The sequence below is a fragment of the Octodon degus genome, unplaced genomic scaffold (assembly GCF_000260255.1).
Source record: "Octodon degus isolate 3935 unplaced genomic scaffold, OctDeg1.0 scaffold00010, whole genome shotgun sequence".
Classification (NCBI taxonomy): Eukaryota; Metazoa; Chordata; class Mammalia; order Rodentia; family Octodontidae; genus Octodon; species Octodon degus.
This window is the reverse complement of record NW_004524586.1, coordinates 27,404,502-27,424,243: the sequence shown is the minus strand read 5'-3', so window position 1 is coordinate 27,424,243 and position 19,742 is coordinate 27,404,502. Positions and strand designations below refer to the sequence as shown.

At 37.7% G+C, this 19,742-nt stretch overlaps 1 protein-coding gene across 1 annotated transcript in view; it reads right to left on the bottom strand.

Annotated features, from left to right (window-relative positions):
• Pdzd8 (PDZ domain containing 8) overlaps positions 1–19,742 on the bottom strand; it is a 104,322-nt gene that overhangs the window by 73,506 nt on the left and 11,074 nt on the right. Inside the window, exon 2 of the mRNA XM_004625643.2 lies at positions 4,616–4,738. Coding sequence (XP_004625700.1) covers positions 4,616–4,738 — 123 coding nt within the window. The remainder of the gene's footprint in view (positions 1–4,615; positions 4,739–19,742) is intronic.

Genomic DNA, 19,742 nt, shown 5'->3' with positions numbered 1-19,742 from the left:
TGTCTTGTCACCAGCCATTCCTATTTGGTGGCCACGTGCTTGGGAAAAGGCCGCATGATCTTTCTGGCTCCACTCGATGTCTAAGATACCTGCTTCCTCTGCTTGCATCCCACGAACTGCTTCCTCCATCCTCTTCACTGCGGCACGTCTCTCCTTAGCTGAGGAAAGCGTGTTTATCTCCCTGTACCCTGTCCTATCCCGAACAGTCTGTTGTTGTCTGCTTTTAAAATCCTTTTCTCTTTCTCTCTTCTCTAAATAATGATGGGGCTAAGTTATACCCAAAGCTCACCCTGCAGAATACTTCCTCAGTTCTTTACAGAAAACACCAAACAAAATTGCCATTTTAAAAGAGGTGTATTTTTTTTTTCCTTTTAGAATGTAAGCTCCTCATGAGCAGGGACAATGTTTTCTGTATGTTCTATTGTGCCTAGTACACTGTAAATGCTCAATAAATATTGATGATGGGAGGCAGTGGGTCTTCATGACAAGGGTGAGAAACTGAAATCCCAAACACTGTTTTGTTGCTTGTTTTATTATCTCAAAATTGAATTGGGAAATATCGGCCCTTTTGGACAATTGTCCCAAATACTAGCATTCAAATAAAAGTGCAATGAAAAAAAAAAAAAAAAAAAAAGAAAATTAAGGATGGACTAGCTAGCTAGACCCAGTTTAATTAAACTGTGTAAAAAGAAGTAATGCACCAGAACAGGGGAAACCTTTATGTGATCAAGTTCATAAAGATAGTGCCTACAAAGATCTTCAGGTAATATACCTCCAAGGAATGCAGAAGCACAGAGGATCCAAGGACATTTCCCCTCCCTTGCATGACACAGGGATCTCCTGGAATCCCCTGGGAGGCTAAGGCATACATGGGTATACATGGGCCCTGTATACCATGATGGGAGGCCAGATTTGGTGGATAATCTTCAGTGGGGGTGGAACTGAAATATATGGTGTCTAGTCCAGTAGCATGCTTGAGCTCTTGCATTGTTACATACATTCAGCAGAAATTAATGGTCTGAATTATTATAGATCAATATTTGGGTGGACTAAATATTTTTACTAAAATCATAGACCTCTTTGCTAAAGGGCAGTTTATGAGGGGATTTTGGGATCTGTCAGTATCCAGTTGATATTTGATGCTGCTATTATTGTTCTTGACTTTATACTAGAGCTAAGGTGTCACAGTGGTTGCTGTTAACTGTTTTTTTCTGTTTGCCAATATCTGGATTGCCTCAGGATCATAAACAATACTGCAACTTACTTGCAAAGAACTTGGTACTGGACTGAAGTATAAAGAAAAAAAAAAAAATAGAAAAGTGCAAAGACAAGGTAACAAAATGCCTCCTAAAGTTCCTAACTCCCACAAAACCACTTCAGGGGAAAATGACGGGGGAGGAAATCATAATCCACACAACAGAAAGGTCTGAAAAGGTATCAATAGAAGAAAAAGTTCAGTAAGGTGCCTGGTGAATTTAAAAGTACATAATCGGACAATGAGCCTAACGAAAGAAATGATCACTGATTCTGGAGAAAGCGCTAGTAAAAATCTAGTGGAGTGGGGCTGGCCAGATATCTCAGTGGATTCAAATGCCTGCTTAGGCAGACACAGGGGCTAGGAGTTCGATACCCAGCTTGCAATGCAGGCCCCGCCCCCAGGGCATATTGAGACAGCAATGGCACATACGTGCCTGTAATTCCAGATCTTGGGAGGCTGAAAACAGGAGGATCCCTATGAGTCCAAGCTGTGTAGTGAGACCCTGTAGATCCTGTACTAAATACAAATCAATCAATCAATCAATCAATCAATCTACGATTGGAGCTATAGAAAGGCACACAAAACATGAATGCCCAGCACATAATGTATCTCAGTGGTGGTTTTGGATACATAATTGAAACGAGATAAATGTAAGTACATAATACTAATGGAATAATGTAAGAACCACTGTAAAACCATACTGATAAAAGATGGTATTTTTCATGCTTTCACCTTCAACTCATGTACTTTCAAACACTACTTGTCTTCTTTCTTTTTTTCTCTTTCTTTCTTTCTTTCTTTCTTTCTTTCTTTCTTTCTTTCTTTCTTTCGTGGCTGGCTCAGCCTGCCCTGGGGGGAAGGGGGGGCTGGCATGGCATGTGGTGCCAGGGATTGAACCACAGTCCCTGCATGCCTGCCTAAGCTTGCCTAAGTAGGCCCTTTAGACCCCTGAGCTATCTTGCTGGCCCATCTTTATTTTTATTTTTATTTTCTGGTATTTTAGAGAAGCGTCTACAGGGTGTTCAGGGTCTCACTACTAGATCAGACTCAGTGATCCACCTGTTTTCAGCCTTCCAAGAGCTGGGATTATAGGTGCGTGCCACCACACCCAGTCTCTTGTCTTTATTTCTTGACCAGGTGACATAATCACAAAAAAATTCAACAGTATTCCTTGAAGTGAGCAGTGAATATTACAGATAAACGGAATGGTGAGCAAAAGTAATACTAAAACTAATAGTCAAATAGCTACAAGCTAACATCCATTTAATCAATGCTTAACCTCACCAGCACCACGAAGGTAAATAACTAGTTTTTGTAAATACTGAGCATAGGACCTATTGCATCTATTTTAACAGGTTAAAAAAAAGAAACCATTATAAAATATACACATTCATTTTGATAAAAAAATTATTAGCTAGGATTTCTGACAATGATGTACAATACTGATTCACTCAAGACCTAAATATAACCTTGGTAATAGCCAAGTATTATCTTATTATAGGTTGGAAGTAAAAATCAAAAGTGTTAAGTGAGGAGCTGGGGAGATAGCTCAGTAGAATAAGCGCTTGCCTGGCAAGCACAAGGTCCTGAGTTCAATCCCCAGTTCTGAAAAAAAAAAAAAAAAAAAAAAAAAAAAAAGTGGTAACGGATACAAATAGTATCACAGAAATCTAGCATAAAGATTTATACTTCATATGATTAAGAGAGAAATCAGGATTAGCAAGAAGTAGTTTTTGAGCCAAACCAGGAAAGCCTGTTCAAGAAACAGAAAATGAGGTAGGCCAGGAAAACTGTGGACAGCCAATAAAGTTTGGGGGCCAGGGAGAAGTTTGGGGGCCAGGGAGACAGTGCAATAGAATAAGCACTTGCCTGGCAAGCATAAGGGCCTGAGTTCAATCCCTGGTTCCACAAAAAGAAAAAAAAAAGAGCTGGTACTTTAAAATATCTAAGTAGGGAATACCATGCAAACTATAGCCTGTGGTCCAAACCCATTTCATTGCTTATTTTGTATGGCCTATCGGCTAGTAGTGGTTTTTATGTTTTTAAATGGTTGGAAAACAATCAAAAGAACACTTCACGACCACATGAAAATTATGAAATTTATACATAAAGTTTATTGCCTGTCACTCCCATTCTTTACATATTGTCTGACTGCTTTTGCACTATATTGCAGAGCTGAGTAACTACAACAAAGACCATTAAATTGTACAGCCTAATATATTTACTATCTGGATCTTTAGAGAAAAAAAAAAATCTCTCAATCTCTTAGTAAGGTCTATGTGGCTAAAGCAATATGAACAAAATTTTGAGCACATGATGATGAGAAAGAATGAGATTTGTAATTGAGGCATTTGGATTCTAAAAGCAGTGGTGAAACTATTAAAGACTTTTAAGTAGCAGACTAACAAATTGCATTCCTATTTTGAAAAGATCACTGACTATCATACTAGAAACTAGAGTGTTAGTAAGAAAGCTACTACAGTTTAGAAGTTTCAGTGAGCTATGAAGACAGCTTAGAGTGCTGTGGAGGGGAAATGAAGAGATGAGGCAAATTACTTCTGAACATACAGGGGTTCAAAATTGGGTGAGCAAATTTTCTGAGTATAACAATTCTCAAAACTATTATGGCAGGTTTGGGCATGATGAGCACACCTATAATCCCAGCACTCACACGGCTGAGATAGGAGAGCTGCCACGAATTCAAGGCTAGGCTGTGCTATACAGTGAGTTCAAGTTCCAGGCCGGCCTGTACTATACAGTGAGACCATGTCAAAAAAAAAAAAAAAAAAAAAAAAAAAAAAAAATCAACACCCCCCCCCAAAAAAAAACCCCTGCTATCCTAGGAATAAGTCAATAGTTAGAGTAAGTTAAAAGTATAACATCGGGGCCAGCAAGGCAGCTTAGCAGACTAAGCGCCTGCTTAGGCAAGCACAGGGACTGGGGTTTGATCCCCAGGATCACATACTGTGCTGGACCCACCCCCACCAGGTGCACTGAGCTGGCCACCAAGACCAGGTGTGGTGGTACACGCCTGTAATCCCAGGGCTTGGGAGGCTGAAAACAGGTGGATCACTAGGAGTTGGAGTTGCATAGTAACACCCTGTACCAAATACATTAAAAAAAAAAAAAAAAAACCAAAAAACAGCATTATACACTTAAAAAGTTTGAGAATTACTATTATGTAAATGTTGCCTCCATTAGTGTTTTCTAAAATATGGTTCATATTTTTATGTTAGAAATGACCACTTTTATTAATTTATGATCAAAGAATTAACACAAAGGGGAATAAACACAAATACTGCATAAGTAATTTTCACCATTCCTTCTCATACAGTAGTCATGACAAAAAGAACATACCTGCTGCATTCCAACAATGTAACTTTAAGACGGCCTTCAGTAAGTGCCCAATGTTGTATGTGAATATGCTCTTCATCTTCTTCAAATCCTTGCAATGTTTGGTATGGAAAAAATGGCTTAAACCTGATAAAAGAAAAGGTAAACATAACTTTTATGAATCAACACCACAGTTTAAAGCATAATAAAACCTGTATTTTTTTTTTTAAGCAAAATAAAACACCTAATACTGTGTGCGGTCTACAAAATCAAAGCTTATTACACTTCTCTGCAACTGGTAGCAAGTGGTACGTTCTCTGCAGCACTCAGCTGTCTTGGATTTTTTTATGCCCTCGTTGACAAGACAGGACACAGAACAAAGGGAAATATCCAACCAGCCAGCAGGCTCAAGATTTATTCCTTTTTTTTTTTCTGCGAACCCGGGGATTGAGCTCAGGCCCTTGTGCTTATCAGGGAAGTGCTCATTCCACTGAACCATAAGATTTATTCTTAATTAATTAATTTTTAAATTTATGTATGTGGTACAGGGTCTCATTACTCAGCACAGACTCTTAGTGATCCTTCCATTTTCTGCCTCCCTAGCGCTGGGATTATAGGGATGCACCACCACGCCCGGATTCAGTGTCCTACTCAGCCAGCTTGTGGTGCCAGAGATCAAACTCTGGTCCCTGAGCTTACCTAAGCAGGGACTCAGTCTGCTGAGCTATTGCACGGGCGCAGGCCCAAGCCTTAGGTGGAGGAGAGAGGGTCTCTGGATCAAGTGGAAAGAGTTTTCCTACAGTACAAGAACAAAATTCAGAGTTCCATGGAAACAATACAGTAATATTAGTATAAGGTAATAATAATATCAATAATAATTAATGGCAGCAAAAGTATTCATCATAGACGTTTACTATTTGTCAGGCAGTTGCTAATGTTTCACATGTATTATTGTTCAAATATATAATGCTTATACCCTTGAGGTAGTAATACTGCTAGCTCCTCTGTACAGACAGAATAAAGATTAGAAAGGCATAAGAACTTGTTCAACCTTAAGGCAGCTGAATGGCAAAATCAGAATTTAAGCTAGTCTGCTGACATCAAAGCCCAAACTACATAGTTATGAATTATTTGAGCACTTTGTGCTCAACATAAGTACCTTTGACTTTATGGAAATGCTTTGCTAGATTATAAATTGTAGGCTTTAAAAAATTTTCAATTTGAACATGACTCATATTCTGCCATGAAAGCAAAGAATCACACACCTACAATACTTAAATGGCAATGGAATACCCATCTCTGACAAAACTAAACAAAAAAAGGGGATATAAAAGAAGGACCATTTTGTATCTGTATATACAAAACAGGACAGATATACAGCTACTTTCTCTTAATTCAATGAGAAGAAAGATTTGTACTAATAGTGTTTGGACAGGATATCATGTCTGCATCTTGCACTATGAATAACCACTATAAGACAACAATATGCAATGTATTAATTATTGTAACTGTCCTACTAATCTGTTTTGAAACTGTCTCATTGCTACTTCTATCTCAATAAAATTAATTTAAAAAAAGAAAGCAAAGAAAACAAGAGAAAATTGGACTTTATGTCCTGTAGTTTTCAGTTCACCTATACAGTCACCAGCCATAATATCTGCCCACTCAAAACAAATTAATGTCTTCTTACTGATCATAAATAAAAGAAATGGTCAGGTATGTCATATGCCTACAGTCCCAGTTACTTAGGAGGCCGAGGCAGAAGGATCACTTCTTATTTTCTAGTCATTTTTGTACCTTTGGTACTAGAGATTTCCCCTATATCACAAAGCTTGTCCAACTCCAACTCTCTTTTTAATACTTAGCTTCAGGTCCTAGATTACAGCTGATAACATCTGCTGGACTCTATTCCTGTCCTACAGTCATTTAAAATGGTATGCATTTATACCTTAAAATTTCCCCTATGACTCAGTCTCATAATTCTCTGCACCCTCAATACCTGACCTCAGGCTCAAGTATTTTATGGTTTCTCAGTAAATAAGATTAAAGAAAATAGAGGGAACAGAGTAGATACAGATAATGCTCAGTGCTTTCTCCTGTTTCTGAAATAGAAAAGTAGAAAGCCCCTTCAGTTTCTCCCAACTACTACATTAATCTGCAATTGTAGTCATTTGATTCAGACATACTGGCATCAAATTTCTGAAGTTAAACAAAAAACAAAAAAATAGAAACTATATTTATAATATTAACACAATGCCATAGATTAGTGCTTTAAACGCACAAGCCTGAAGAACATAACTGTCACTCTATAAAAATTATGAATATCACTACATATACTAGACAATGATTTTAATCAAGTTATTTAGCTGCTGTAAGAATCAACTTTTCTTGTCAAGTATAACTTAAATATATTCCATTTAAAATGAATACACTAAACAACAGTAGTCCATTACATTTATGATGTTATGCTGATTGGGTCAAGTGAGCAATAGGTAGCAACCATTCTGGATGTATTAGTACAGCATTTGAGAGCTAGAGAGGATGAGAACTAAATCCAACAAAAATTTAAGGTCTTTCCACTTCAATAAAATGTCTGCAAGTCCAGTGGTGTGGGGCATATAAAGACACTCCTACTAAGGTAAAAGATAAGTTGCTGTATCTGGCTTCTCCTACAACCAAAAAAGAGGTATGCCTACTGGGCCTATTTGGATTCTTGAGGCAACACATTCCTTACTTAGGTCTCTTACTCTGATTGGAAAGTTGTTAGTTTTGAGTAGTGTCTTGGTTACTTTTCTCTTGTTGTTGGGACAAAATACCCGACACCCAGAATTAAGGAAGGAAAGGTTTATTTGGTTCATAGTTTGTGGAGTTTTCAGTCCATAATCAGCTGGCTCCAAGGCACAGAGGCAGAAGGCAACACTTTGTGGCATTGGAAAACAGCAAAATTGCAAGAGCAAAAAGGGAGTAGTGGCAGCAGTGAGCAAGCCTCTTTCCCTTCCTTATATTACATTCAGACTATCTGTCCCAGGGCAAGTGTAGCACTTATATCCATAATTCTAGCAGCACTCATTCCCATAATCGTAGCATGACATCATAAATTAATCAAAAGCTCTAGAAGTTTGCTGCCCCATCACTGCATGAGGCATTGGGGGGGGGACAGCTAGACATAAACCATAACAAGTAGGGACCAAAACAAGAAAGAATCTGCAATAGCTCCAGGCTGCTGTGCAAGTTACTCTCCCACTAGGGCAGTATGATCCAGAAGATTCAATGGTATCTGAAGTGTCAGTGGTGAATAGAGATGCTGTCTGGAGTCTCTAGCAGCCCCCATAGGTGAACTGCGGAGGAGGCCTTTAGATTTTGGAGCAAGACTCTACCATCATCTGCAGATAACTATTCTCCCTTTGAAAAACAGCTCTTGGCCTTTTACTGGGCCTTAGTGAAAGCTAAATGCATGACCATGGAACACCAGGTCACTATGCAACTTGAGCTGCCTACCATGGCCTGGTATTATCTAATCTGAGTCATAAGGCTGGACATGCACAGCAACAGTCTATCATTAAATGTAAATGGTATATTTGTAATTGAGCCAGGGCCAGGTCCAGAGGATGCAAGTAAATTATATGAGGAAGTTGTCCAGATACCTCTGGCTCCTATGCCTGCTATACTGCCTGTTTCCTTGCATGAACCGATGGCTGTGTGGGGTATATATGATTGGCTGTCAGGGGAAGAGAAGGCTAGGGCCAGGTTTATGGATGGCTCTGCACTTATATAGGCACCACTCATAAGTGGGTAACTGCAGCATTATAGCCCCTTTATGGAACATCTCTGAAGGACAGGGGCTTATTCAGTCACCCGTCACTGTCTAATGGGCTCATGAACAGAGTGGTTATTGTGGGGGTGATGGAGGTTATCTATGGGCTCAGCAACATGGACTCCCACTCACAAAGGCTGGTCTGGCCACAGTCATTGCTGAATGCTAAATATGGCAGCATCAGAGACCAACACTGAACCCCCAAAATGACATCATTCCCCAGTGATCAACTCGTGACCTGGTGGCAGATTGTTTATTTTGGACCACTTCTATCATGGAAGAGACTGTGCTTTGTCCTCATTGTCATGGATACACATTCTGGATATGGATTTTCTTTTGCTGTATGTAATCCTTCTGCCAAAACTACCACTCGTGGACTCACAGAATGTCTTCTCCACCATCATGGAATTCCACACAGCTTTGCCTCTGACCAAGGAACACATTTTACAGCCAAAAAAAGTAAGGCAATGAGCTCATGCTCATGGAATCTACTGATCTTACTATATTCCTAACCATCCAGAAAGGTGGAATAGTGTTTTGAAGACACTGTTACAGTGCAGGGTAGGTGGCAATAACTTGCAGGGCTAGGGTAAGGTACTTCGAAAGGCTATATGTGCTTTGATTCAGCATCCACTGTATGGTATGGTGTCTCCAATAGCTAAAATTCACAGGTCCAGGAATCAGGGGTGGAAGTGAGAATGGTAGCACTCACCATTATCCCTAGGCTGAAGAGTCTATGCTGGAAGGTTGAAGGATCCAAGTCGGAAGCTAAAGAGTCTGCACTAGAAGCCAGGAAATGATGACCAAGTTGAAAAGAAAGACTGGATCTCCTCTGAAGAGCAGAAGTGAGTGCATCCTTCCTCATCTTTCCCTTTATGCCATCCAGGCAAGAAGCCACCTGAGGGTAGGTCCTTTATACCCTAGGGTGGAGACTTGCCACCCTAAGGTGGGTTCTCAACATCCTAGGGTGTAGAAGAGCTGAGCTGATTTAGTTCAGCTTTTGAACCTCTCAAGTTGACACAATTAATAAAACACAACCCTCCCCTTGTCAACTTGACAGCCAGACACATTTCTTTATGCAGTTGCCTTGTTTGTTTTTGGTCTTTTTTTTTTATTTTACCGTATTTTTTTGGTTGAACTGTTTTTTAGGGGAGGTTTATGTTTTGTTTTTGGTGCCAAGGACCGAACCCAGGGCTTCCAGCTTGCTAGGCAAGCATTCTACCACTGAGCCAAATCCCCAGCCCCAAGACACATTTCTTTAAACCAGTCTTCAGACACAAAGATATACTCACACATTATAAACTGTCCTGTGTCAAATGGAAAGTACTAATTCCCTTCTGAGAGTAGAAGGTAAGTTTTCTTTGGATGATGGTTACTTTTATAATTTCATAACTTGAACATTATAACACAGGTTTAACAATCCTTAAGGATCAATATTAAGTATATCAACATTATATTACATTACAAGCATTAGGAGAGAAATAGTACAATTATAATTTTCTTTTCCCTAGCCGATCACAAGGTTTCTGGTACTCAGAACTACCTTTTTCCATTACCCATCCTGCAATCCCTTGACTTTCAGCAGTTCTTTCCCTGGTGGAGTGATCCATACCTTCATCATTTTTGAAAGCTCTGGACCATTTGTCTTTCTCCCTGGATTGGGTTGTTAGAGTTTCCCACTGACTTTAATAACAGTGCATGATAATACTAAGAGGAACCCTGAGGGATCTCTTGTATTCCACATATATTCTTCCTTTCCTCCACTGTGGAGTAGTAGTTCAATATTCCCTTGATATTTTGGGTCAATCACCCCTGACATCACCGTGATTCCCATTTTGGCTTGTTTCCTCAGAAGCACGAGGAGATCAAAATGACCAGGGGGAAGTCTTAGGTTCTAATTCAGTAGTATCATTGTTATGCTTCCTGGTACAAGCCTTCCCCCTCTGGAACTAAGACTTCTAAGCCAGCAGTGTTCTGGTCACTGTTTAAGGTCATAGGAACAGGAAGCAAAAATTTTGCTAATGGATCACTAGGGATAATGGCACAAAAGATCCTGTGAATCTGCTCTTATCCTGAACAGTGTGGACATGGGAGTTGCTTTTGAAGAAAAAGCAATAAACACTAAGGACTGTTAGCCATGAAATGCTCCAGGGATCAGCAGCTAACTAGGATCAGCAACATAGAACAGCAACTAGCACAGTTAACTGATGGCAGCATCCAATCTGACAATATAAAATACTGGAGATTATGTGAAACAGCTGGTATAAACTACCATAACTATTGCACTTTGAAAATACATGTCAATATCTACTAAATCTGAAGAGATGCAAAGACTGACTTAGCAATCCTCCTAGTCCTAGGCAATACAAATGTACAGAAAAGTTCAAACACTTATCTACTATAATACTTGAATGAAGTAATAATGATCCTGGGGTAGGACCTTCTATTGATGAAGGTAATCAAGGATGGAGGCTGAATTGAGCTGATTTACCAGTTGCTGCCAATAATAATCTTAACATTGGGATAATATTGACTTTGTCTTAGGTAATAAAGATTTGTTGTAAATCTCATGAATTGGAATGGAAAAGAAATCATGATATAAATGTAATCAATATCTCCAATTCAATTATATAATACTGCTTGCATTGCTGCTGTATTGGCATCTGATCACCCATATTATCAACCAATTAGTAGAAATCATATAATTGCTGTTACTCCTCACCCAATGAAAAGTTGAAATAGATTATTTGCTGTAACTAGAATTATTATAGTAACTAAGAAAAAAATAAGTATGTACGAATATTCATTCAACAATATCAGGGCTAGCGAGACAGCTCAGCAGAATAAATGCATGCTTTATTTAGCAAGCACAGGGACCAGGGTTTGATCCCTGGTCCTGCATGCATGTCGTCCCCCCCCACCCCTGGGGCGCGTTAAGCCTGTAAGTGCGTCTGCATGTGGTGGTGCATGCCTGTAATCCCAGTGCTAGGGAAACTGAAAACAAGAGGATCTCTACAAGTCTGAGCTGCACAGGGAGATCCTGTACCAAATACACAAAAGAAACAAACAAACAAAAAAAAAACACAACACTATCCAACAGCCCATCACTGGTGGAATGGTTACCTTGAGATTTTGTAATTCACAGTGCAATACTAAAAATACAGTAAATAAAAAGAAACTACCTCTGTATACATAAGTTAACAATATGGATTAATCTTATATATTGTAGAGCCAAAGAAATTAAAGAGTACAGTGTGATTTAATACACATAAAGCTTAAAAATAGGCTAAAATTGAAAAAAACCAAACAGCCACAATGCTTAAAGTCAAAAGAGTAACTACTTTTAGGCAGAGGTGATGGGGTAGCTTATGAGGAGCTTTATGGTTGCTGCTAACATTCTACTGCTTGTTCTGATTGCTAGTTTCATAGGTCTATTCCCTTGGTCAAAATTCATTGAGCTGAACTTTATAACGAGTATACTTTCAGATAGTAAGTTATACTTTAATAAAAGTTGAAAGGAAATTTTCAATTTTAAAATGTGTGTTACTTTAGTAAAATTTAAAACCTATATTTAAATTATTTAATTTTTCACCTATAAGAGAAGCCAAACCTTTCATATGTGGATTGGGGAGAATCTTTTCATCTAAAATATGTTTTCATTCTACAATGTCATTTCAAGATTTCTCTACAAAACACCCTGAATGCCAGCTGGTGACATCTCCATCACATGGCGGCAGTAAAACTGTTGTAAACATTGGGATCATTACAGAAAAAAGGCTTACAACAAACCCAATATAAAAAATATGCTGAGGTCTAGAACTATTGGCATTTATTTATTTATTTGATACCGGGTCTCACCATGCAGCTTGGACTCATCATGATCCTCCTGTTTCCAGCCTTCCCAGCACTGGGATTACAGGTGTGCAATACCATGCCTTAGTTTCGGTGGCAAGCACGGCACTCCATGGCTTCCAGGGCCAGCACGGCATGTGGTGTCAGGGATCAAACTCGGAACTGCTTGCCAGGCAGGTGCCTACGTCACTAAACTATCTCCCCAGCCCTAGAGCTACTGGTTTAAAACAAAACAAAACAAAACAAAAAAAACCCAGCTTTTTTATTAATACATGTCTGCAGTCCATAACGTTCATATTCATCCTAGGGAGCAAATATATGTACTTTATATATCCGCTTTATTTTGTTACAAGGTTTTGCTAAATACATAGTTCAGACTGGCCTTGAATCCATCACGGAGCCCAAGCCAGCCTTGAACTCCGGGCAATCCTCCAGCCTCAGCCTTCCAAGTGCTGGGATTACAGGTATGCACTGCCACACTTAGCAGTATACTGTACTTGGATTCTTTTATTCTCATTTGTCCACTTTCATCTTCATTTTTTTAGTTCATGTTTGTGACATACAATAATTACATTCATTGTGGGAAGTTGATACATGTACATGACACATCTTAAATCTTTTTTACGTTTCCCTTCCCTTCTCCCCTCCTCACTCTCCATCACTTGGTCCCCTGCTTGACTTGAGATGAGTTTGTTGTGTCCTTGCCTAAGTTTTCAATCTGTTACAAGTTTTCAGCTCAATAAAAGGAAAACCTTTATCAGAGTTAGACAAAAAAGGGAGAGTCCACTCAATGCAGAGCAAGCCTTCTATCTCTAGAAATACTCAGCAACAGGTAGACTAGAATTTATCAAGGAGACAGGGTACTGTGAAATGAACAGAAAATGTAGAATAACACAAATATAAAGACTCAACTCCACCACTTTAGAAAGCCTGTGGTTTGTATTTCTTACTCAAGGGGAGACAATATACCCCTCTCACTATCTATGAGAGAATAAAGTAAGATTAATTCATTCATAATCAGCACCTTAAACTATAAGGTGCCATGTAAGAGTTATTTGTGAAACAGAACTCTTGAAGTTTCTCTATTACTTTTGAGGTATCTGTCAACACAGTCTAAAAGTCTGCTTGGTATTTAGGACCATAGGCTCTCTCCTCCATACCCAATATACTGAGACCTCAATTTATGGCATATGTGAAACACATTAAAGCTTTGGGGGAAAAATATTTTTGTCTAAAAAAATTTTTTTTAACACATGATGGATATTAACATGAATTTCATACATTAAGTCAATACATGAAGAGATGTAGAGCCTATGACTTAGCAACCCTTCTAGTCCTAACAAATGGAAATGAGTGTGAGATGCTCAACAAAATACATATGAATAAGAACATTATAACATGAATAAACATATGAATTTCATTAATTGGTCAACAAACGGGAGATGAAAGGACATCCCTTAAATCTTAGACATTATCTAAGTCAATCTCATTTCCAATAAGGCAACTAAGGCCCTGAGAAGTGAAGTGACTTGCTACAAAATCAGTTATTAACTGACTATTATCACTGCAACTATAAGCCTAACTGTATTTCTTTATATACCTATAGAAATATTTACCTAGCATTTATGTGCTGGGCATTATTAGAAGAGGTTTACACATATTAACTCATTTATCTCTTTCCTTTTTAAAGAGTATTTCCTTTTAATTTTTTAAAATTGATAAAAAGTTGTATATGTTTATCATGCACATGATAAATAAAATGTATGTACATGTTATGGAATTGCTAAATTAAACTAACTTACACACTATTTTGCACAGTTAACATTTCTGTGGTAATACTTAAAATTTATGTTCTTCACAATTTTCAAAAATACACTGTCAAGGCCGACCAGATAGCTCACTGGATTAAAGCTTCATTACTTGGTGCTCCAGTCTTTTCAAATTGGCTCTCTCACTGAAACTGTGGTGACATGTCACAATGTCTTGATACTAATCATCTACAGCTTTTTTTCTACTTAAAATGTACTACCCTACCATTCTATCTTCCTATGTTTAAAGTGAAACTTCTTTAACAGCTTTAATGTCATCTCATCCCTTCAACAAATAGGTTTACTTAGCAATGGAGACACGCATCAAAAATAGATACAGTACTCAAAGACTACAGTCTTTAAGCTCAGGAATACCCACAACACTGTGTGTTATATATACTTCCTGCCTATGGAAAAGAGTAGACCAAGTAGCTACATACAGGCAATTGGGGTCCTATGGTGTTTGCCTTTCAATCTGACACTCTTGGCCCTACCACGTTAGAAACAAGCAAACACAAGCTTATTCTAACTTCTTCTAAACTAAATTTAAACTACATAAATCACAGTGATCATTTTTCAAATATTTATTACACTTCAGAGGCAGCACTCATTCTTTAAATGAGTTCCCCTTCTACATTTAAAATATGATGTATAAAATCTCAATTGGCCATAACTTTCACAGTATATAGTATAATGCAAACAATGGTATACTAACATAAAACTTACACATAAGCCAGAAAACAAAGTACAAGTGGTTCAAAACACTTTTCATTTTCTGCATTGGAAAAACAAAAACAAAAACAAAAACAAAAAAAAACTAAATTTTGAATTTTCCATTTTACTTAAGCATTTCTATTGATATCACATTAAAAAGACAATCATACAACACCAAGCTCCTCTACACTTACCATGGTTAGTATGCTGTTTTACTGCTCCTAATAAACATACTTAGTTACAACTCTGACCCAAACATAGCCCCATGTAGTAAACTCCTTTTCACTTTGCAAGTTCTACTTTAGACATGTCTTCCCTGAAACCTGTTCCCTCCTTTCACCATGTAGTAACTGCTTTCCCATGTGTGTTTTAAAAGTGCTTTACATACACTTTTATTATACTACCAATCACCTTGTTTACATGGCTATTTCTTTTTATCTCTCCCTGTCTGGCTCCCTCCACTCAACTAAACTGTGAGTTGCTGGAGGAAAAAAATATCTATTGTAGGCAGCAGTGTATTAGACACTACTGTATGCAACAGTGTCTAAAAGCAGAGTCTTGAAGCCAGACAGATTGGCTTAGAATCCTGCTGTGCCATTTCCCTGACACAGCCTTGAGCAAGCTGTCTTTAAGTCTCAGTTTCCCCCAAAGCAAAAGAAGGATAATAACTGCACCTCCCTCATAGTGCATTACATAATGAAGAGCATTTAGCACCATGTGAGAAAATATTATTATTACTGTTACTATTACTATTGTCATCTTTTTGAGATAGGGTCTCACTATTACAATTCAAGCTGGCCTTGAACTAACTTTGTAGCCCCGGCTGGTCTTAAACTCACAAAGGTCTTCCTGCCTCAGCCTCCCCAGGGCTGGGATTACAGGTGTGAATCACCACACCTGGCTACAAAATAATACTATTGTTCAGCTATAGTTCCTGACATTAAAGCAGCTGCATATTGACATTTAACATATATCCACTGAAATAAAGCTATTTAATGATAAAATGGCACAGCTTTTAATTATATTGCAAGAAACTACCTGAAGGTTTGGCCTGCTGTATTAAAAGTACGATCTTTTTTTTTGTTGTTGTTGTTGTTGTGGAACGGGGGATTGAATTCAGGCCCTTGTGCTTGCCAGGGAAGCGTTTATTCCCCTGAGCCATCTCCCCAGCCCCCCTATTTTTAAATATTAAATTATTACACGTTTTTATTTTTTCTAAGACCATAGCAGCCTTGTATCTTAGAGAAGATAGGATCTAGATCTCGTTCATTATAATAGTGAGCTCTCCCAACAACTTCATTCTGTGCTTGTTTGTGTTTTTTTCTACCAACTGAATTTCCTATAAATTCTATTTTTAGTGATAATGATGTTGAATTTGAAATTGCCTAGTATTTAACATAATTTTCCATCTTAACATCATTTAATAAGTTAATCTTATCCATTTTATCATTTAATAAGTTCAAACAAAGATAATTTAAAGAACATCATGAACAGTTGGAAACAACAAAAACTTCCAAACATTTAGTCCATGGAATATTAAACATGAAAGCTAATCCCATATATATCCAATAATTTCAATCCTTTGATTTTACTGATAAGAAAAGCTAATCCCATATATATCCAATAATTTCAATCCTTTGATTTTACTGATAAGAATATTAGAAACTTAAAGAGATTAAAGATATAGCCAAAATCTTAACACGCAGGTGCACTGACACCCAGGTCAATCTTTACCTGAATGCATTAGACTAACAATGTTAGATGCTTTTGGTGGAAGTCATGCCAGGACAGACATCAAATCCACCACAAACTGCCTGAGACCTCAATGGGCTAACAGTGCGTGTATGTGTGCATACACAGAGTTGTGTATGGGGGGTAGGTACTTCAACACTGATTGCGTAATGGTATTGAGTTACATGTCATTAACCTGTGTTTACAATTATATCCTTTAAAAAAAAAAAAAGTTAAAAATGTGTTCCATACATTCTAAGAAATCCAAAAACTACAGATGTTCTTTAAGGATTGAATTCAAAATCATCTCATTTCAGTTACATGGCTGGTAGTATACAGCACAAACACCAGATATACTATTTAGCAGATACTGATATCTACAAAGTATAGTTGTATCTAAGAACAGGATCCAAATAAAAATATAAATAAATTTCCATGTGAAACTTTGTGAAAGTTTATCACCAGATACACATACATACATCAAATTTTAGTAAGTCTGTGCAAAAAAAAAAAATTATGAAAAGATAATATTTAAGAGACCTGAAATATGATGGAGTGCGCCTTTCTTCTTTCATGTGGAAAAACTGCTACAGAAAAAGGAGTAGCAAAGGCCTTGTGGTTAAGAACATGCTGGGACTATGAGAATAGCCAGAAGGTGTAAATAGACTGAGAAGAAAAAGATGGAACACAGATCAGAGACAGATCGCATGTCCAATAGTAAAGAGTGAATGACCGGGATACACAATACTGTCTGGAAAGATGTCCATGTTACACTGATATACCTATCCCATTTTATTACAAAAGATAGAGGATGGGAAGAAGAAAGGAGAACAGCAGGGATATGACATCTCTTCAATATACAATGTAGAGGCTTATGTATGTTGGTTTGAAGAGTTAAGTGTAGACCTCAAGTTTAACACTGCACATATCATGGGAACAAAATTAAAACAGAGAACAGACACTTCACTTCTAGTATTTTAACTACTGAATACTATTTGAGCATCTTCAAGTATAAAACAAGCCAGGGATATAGCTCAGTGGCACAGTGTCCACCTGGCAAGCTTGAGATTGTGAGTTCAATTCCTAGTAAAAAAATAATAAATAAATAAACAACCCAAACAAAAATACCTAAAAAGGACCCTGTAGTGTTTATTCAAACAGATAGTTAAAAGGATATTTATGGTGTCACTATTTAGATTACTAAGAAACTGAGGAGGAAATACCTCAATAAGGAAGTAATTTACTGGCACTAGTCATCAGTGTAATCCCATGCACCTGTTAAGTGAAGCCAACACATTCAAAAAGTCCAAGGTACAGTAAGGGGGGAGGAAGGGAAGATACTAAAAATGGAATATGGAATAGGGTACCTACTCCACATATTAATTTTTATAAATTAATAACAACTTATAGTAATTTTTTTAAAAATAGAATAACAGTTTCCAAATTTAAGTTTCCTTTAAGAAAATGCATTAGAGTAGATTTTTACTTTAATATTACTTATTTTCTAACTACTTGAACATTTAAAGTAATTTTCATTACTTTTTTTTTTAATTTGAGGGAAGGGTCTACAGGGCGTTCAGGGTCTCACTACTAGATCAGACTTGTAGTGATCCACCTGTTCACAGCCTCCCAAGAGCTGAGATTACAGGCACTCACCACCACACCCAGTCTCAATTGCTGTCTCAGCATGTCCCAGGGGTGGGACCAGCATGGCAGGCCTGGGGATCGAATCTTGGGCCCCTGTGCCTGGTTATAGGCCCTTTAATATGCTGAGCCGGCCCAGTAATTTTCACTGGAAATGAGAAAACTTAGTTGGTTTTTTAAAATGTATTCAGGACAGGGTCTACAAGGTCTCACCATGTAGACTGGACTTGTAGTGATTCTCCTGTTTTCAGCTTCCCAAGAGCTGGGATTACAGGCACATGTTACCATATCAAGTCTCAATCACTATTTCAGTGTGCCCCGGGGGTGAGGCCAGTACAGCAGGCAGGGTATCAAACCCCTGGCCTCTGTGTCTGCCTAAGCAGGCACTTTAATCCGCTGGGCTATCTGGCTGGCCTGTGAAAACTAAATTTTACCTAGAAAATATATGCTATGTCTCAAATATAATCACAAATGTATATTCAGTTATGAAAGGATATGTATTCAATAACTGTCATGCATGTGACACTTATCTACAATTATAACAATGTTCTCATCAACCCATCTTCATAAGCAAACTGAGACAAGGAACATTAATGTCTTCTGCTTAAGGTCTCTAGCTCAGGGCAGTGCTGAGTGAGTGACATTGAAAAATAATGTTCACACTACTCCAAAGCTCTTATCTACTGAAGAGGCAACCTAGGTACCTCTCTTAAACCTTAAAATCCAAAATAATTTAAATAATCCCACAGTCCTAGCATTCTATTATCTGTAATTGTACTCATCTGAAGGTAAACAATTCTAATATCTCATTTTTCCCTAGTCAAATATAGAAAGTATGAAATTTTACATCAGTGTTAGTAATTTGGCAGGAGGGATTTTAGAATTACTCTATAAAATATTTGCTAATTATCAGATATTTGTCTTTATGATTTTCTAGAGAAGTGTGATGCTCTCTGATATTACACCAAAACAAAAACAAAAACACCCAGTAATGTTTATGACTCCAAAGTGGAATAATGATTTAATAGTTATTATGGCAACAAAGCTGTATCCTTTCTGTTATTTACATTTCAAACTGAAGCCAAAGAATCTTACACAGATTTCAAGGGCACAATGAATTTTGTGAAAGTAGGTAAAAATCTGTTTAACCATTTTTCTATAGAAATTAACCATAGCTTTCCAAAAAGGATCTTCAAAAAAGATCACAAGTACTTTCAATGTATAAACATACATATTTTTAAAATAACGGTTTTAAAATGCTTTTTTTGCAGTGATCTGTGAATCTTTCTTCTTTGTAAAAGGCCAGACAGTGATTTTTTTTGAATTTGTAGTTATAGTTGGTCACATCTTTTTTCTTTAAGCAACCTACGAGTTTAAAACATATATATCAGGCTGGAGAGATGGCTCAGTAAAATAAGCACTTGTCTGGCAAGTGCAAGGGCCTGAGTTCAATCCCCAGTTCTGCAAAAAAAAAAAAAAGAAAAGCTCTCACTTATGTTGGGGCCAGGGAGAAGGCTCAGTGGAATAAGCACTTCCCTGGCAAGCGCACAGGCCTGAGTTCAATCCCCGGTTCCGCCAAAAAAAAAAA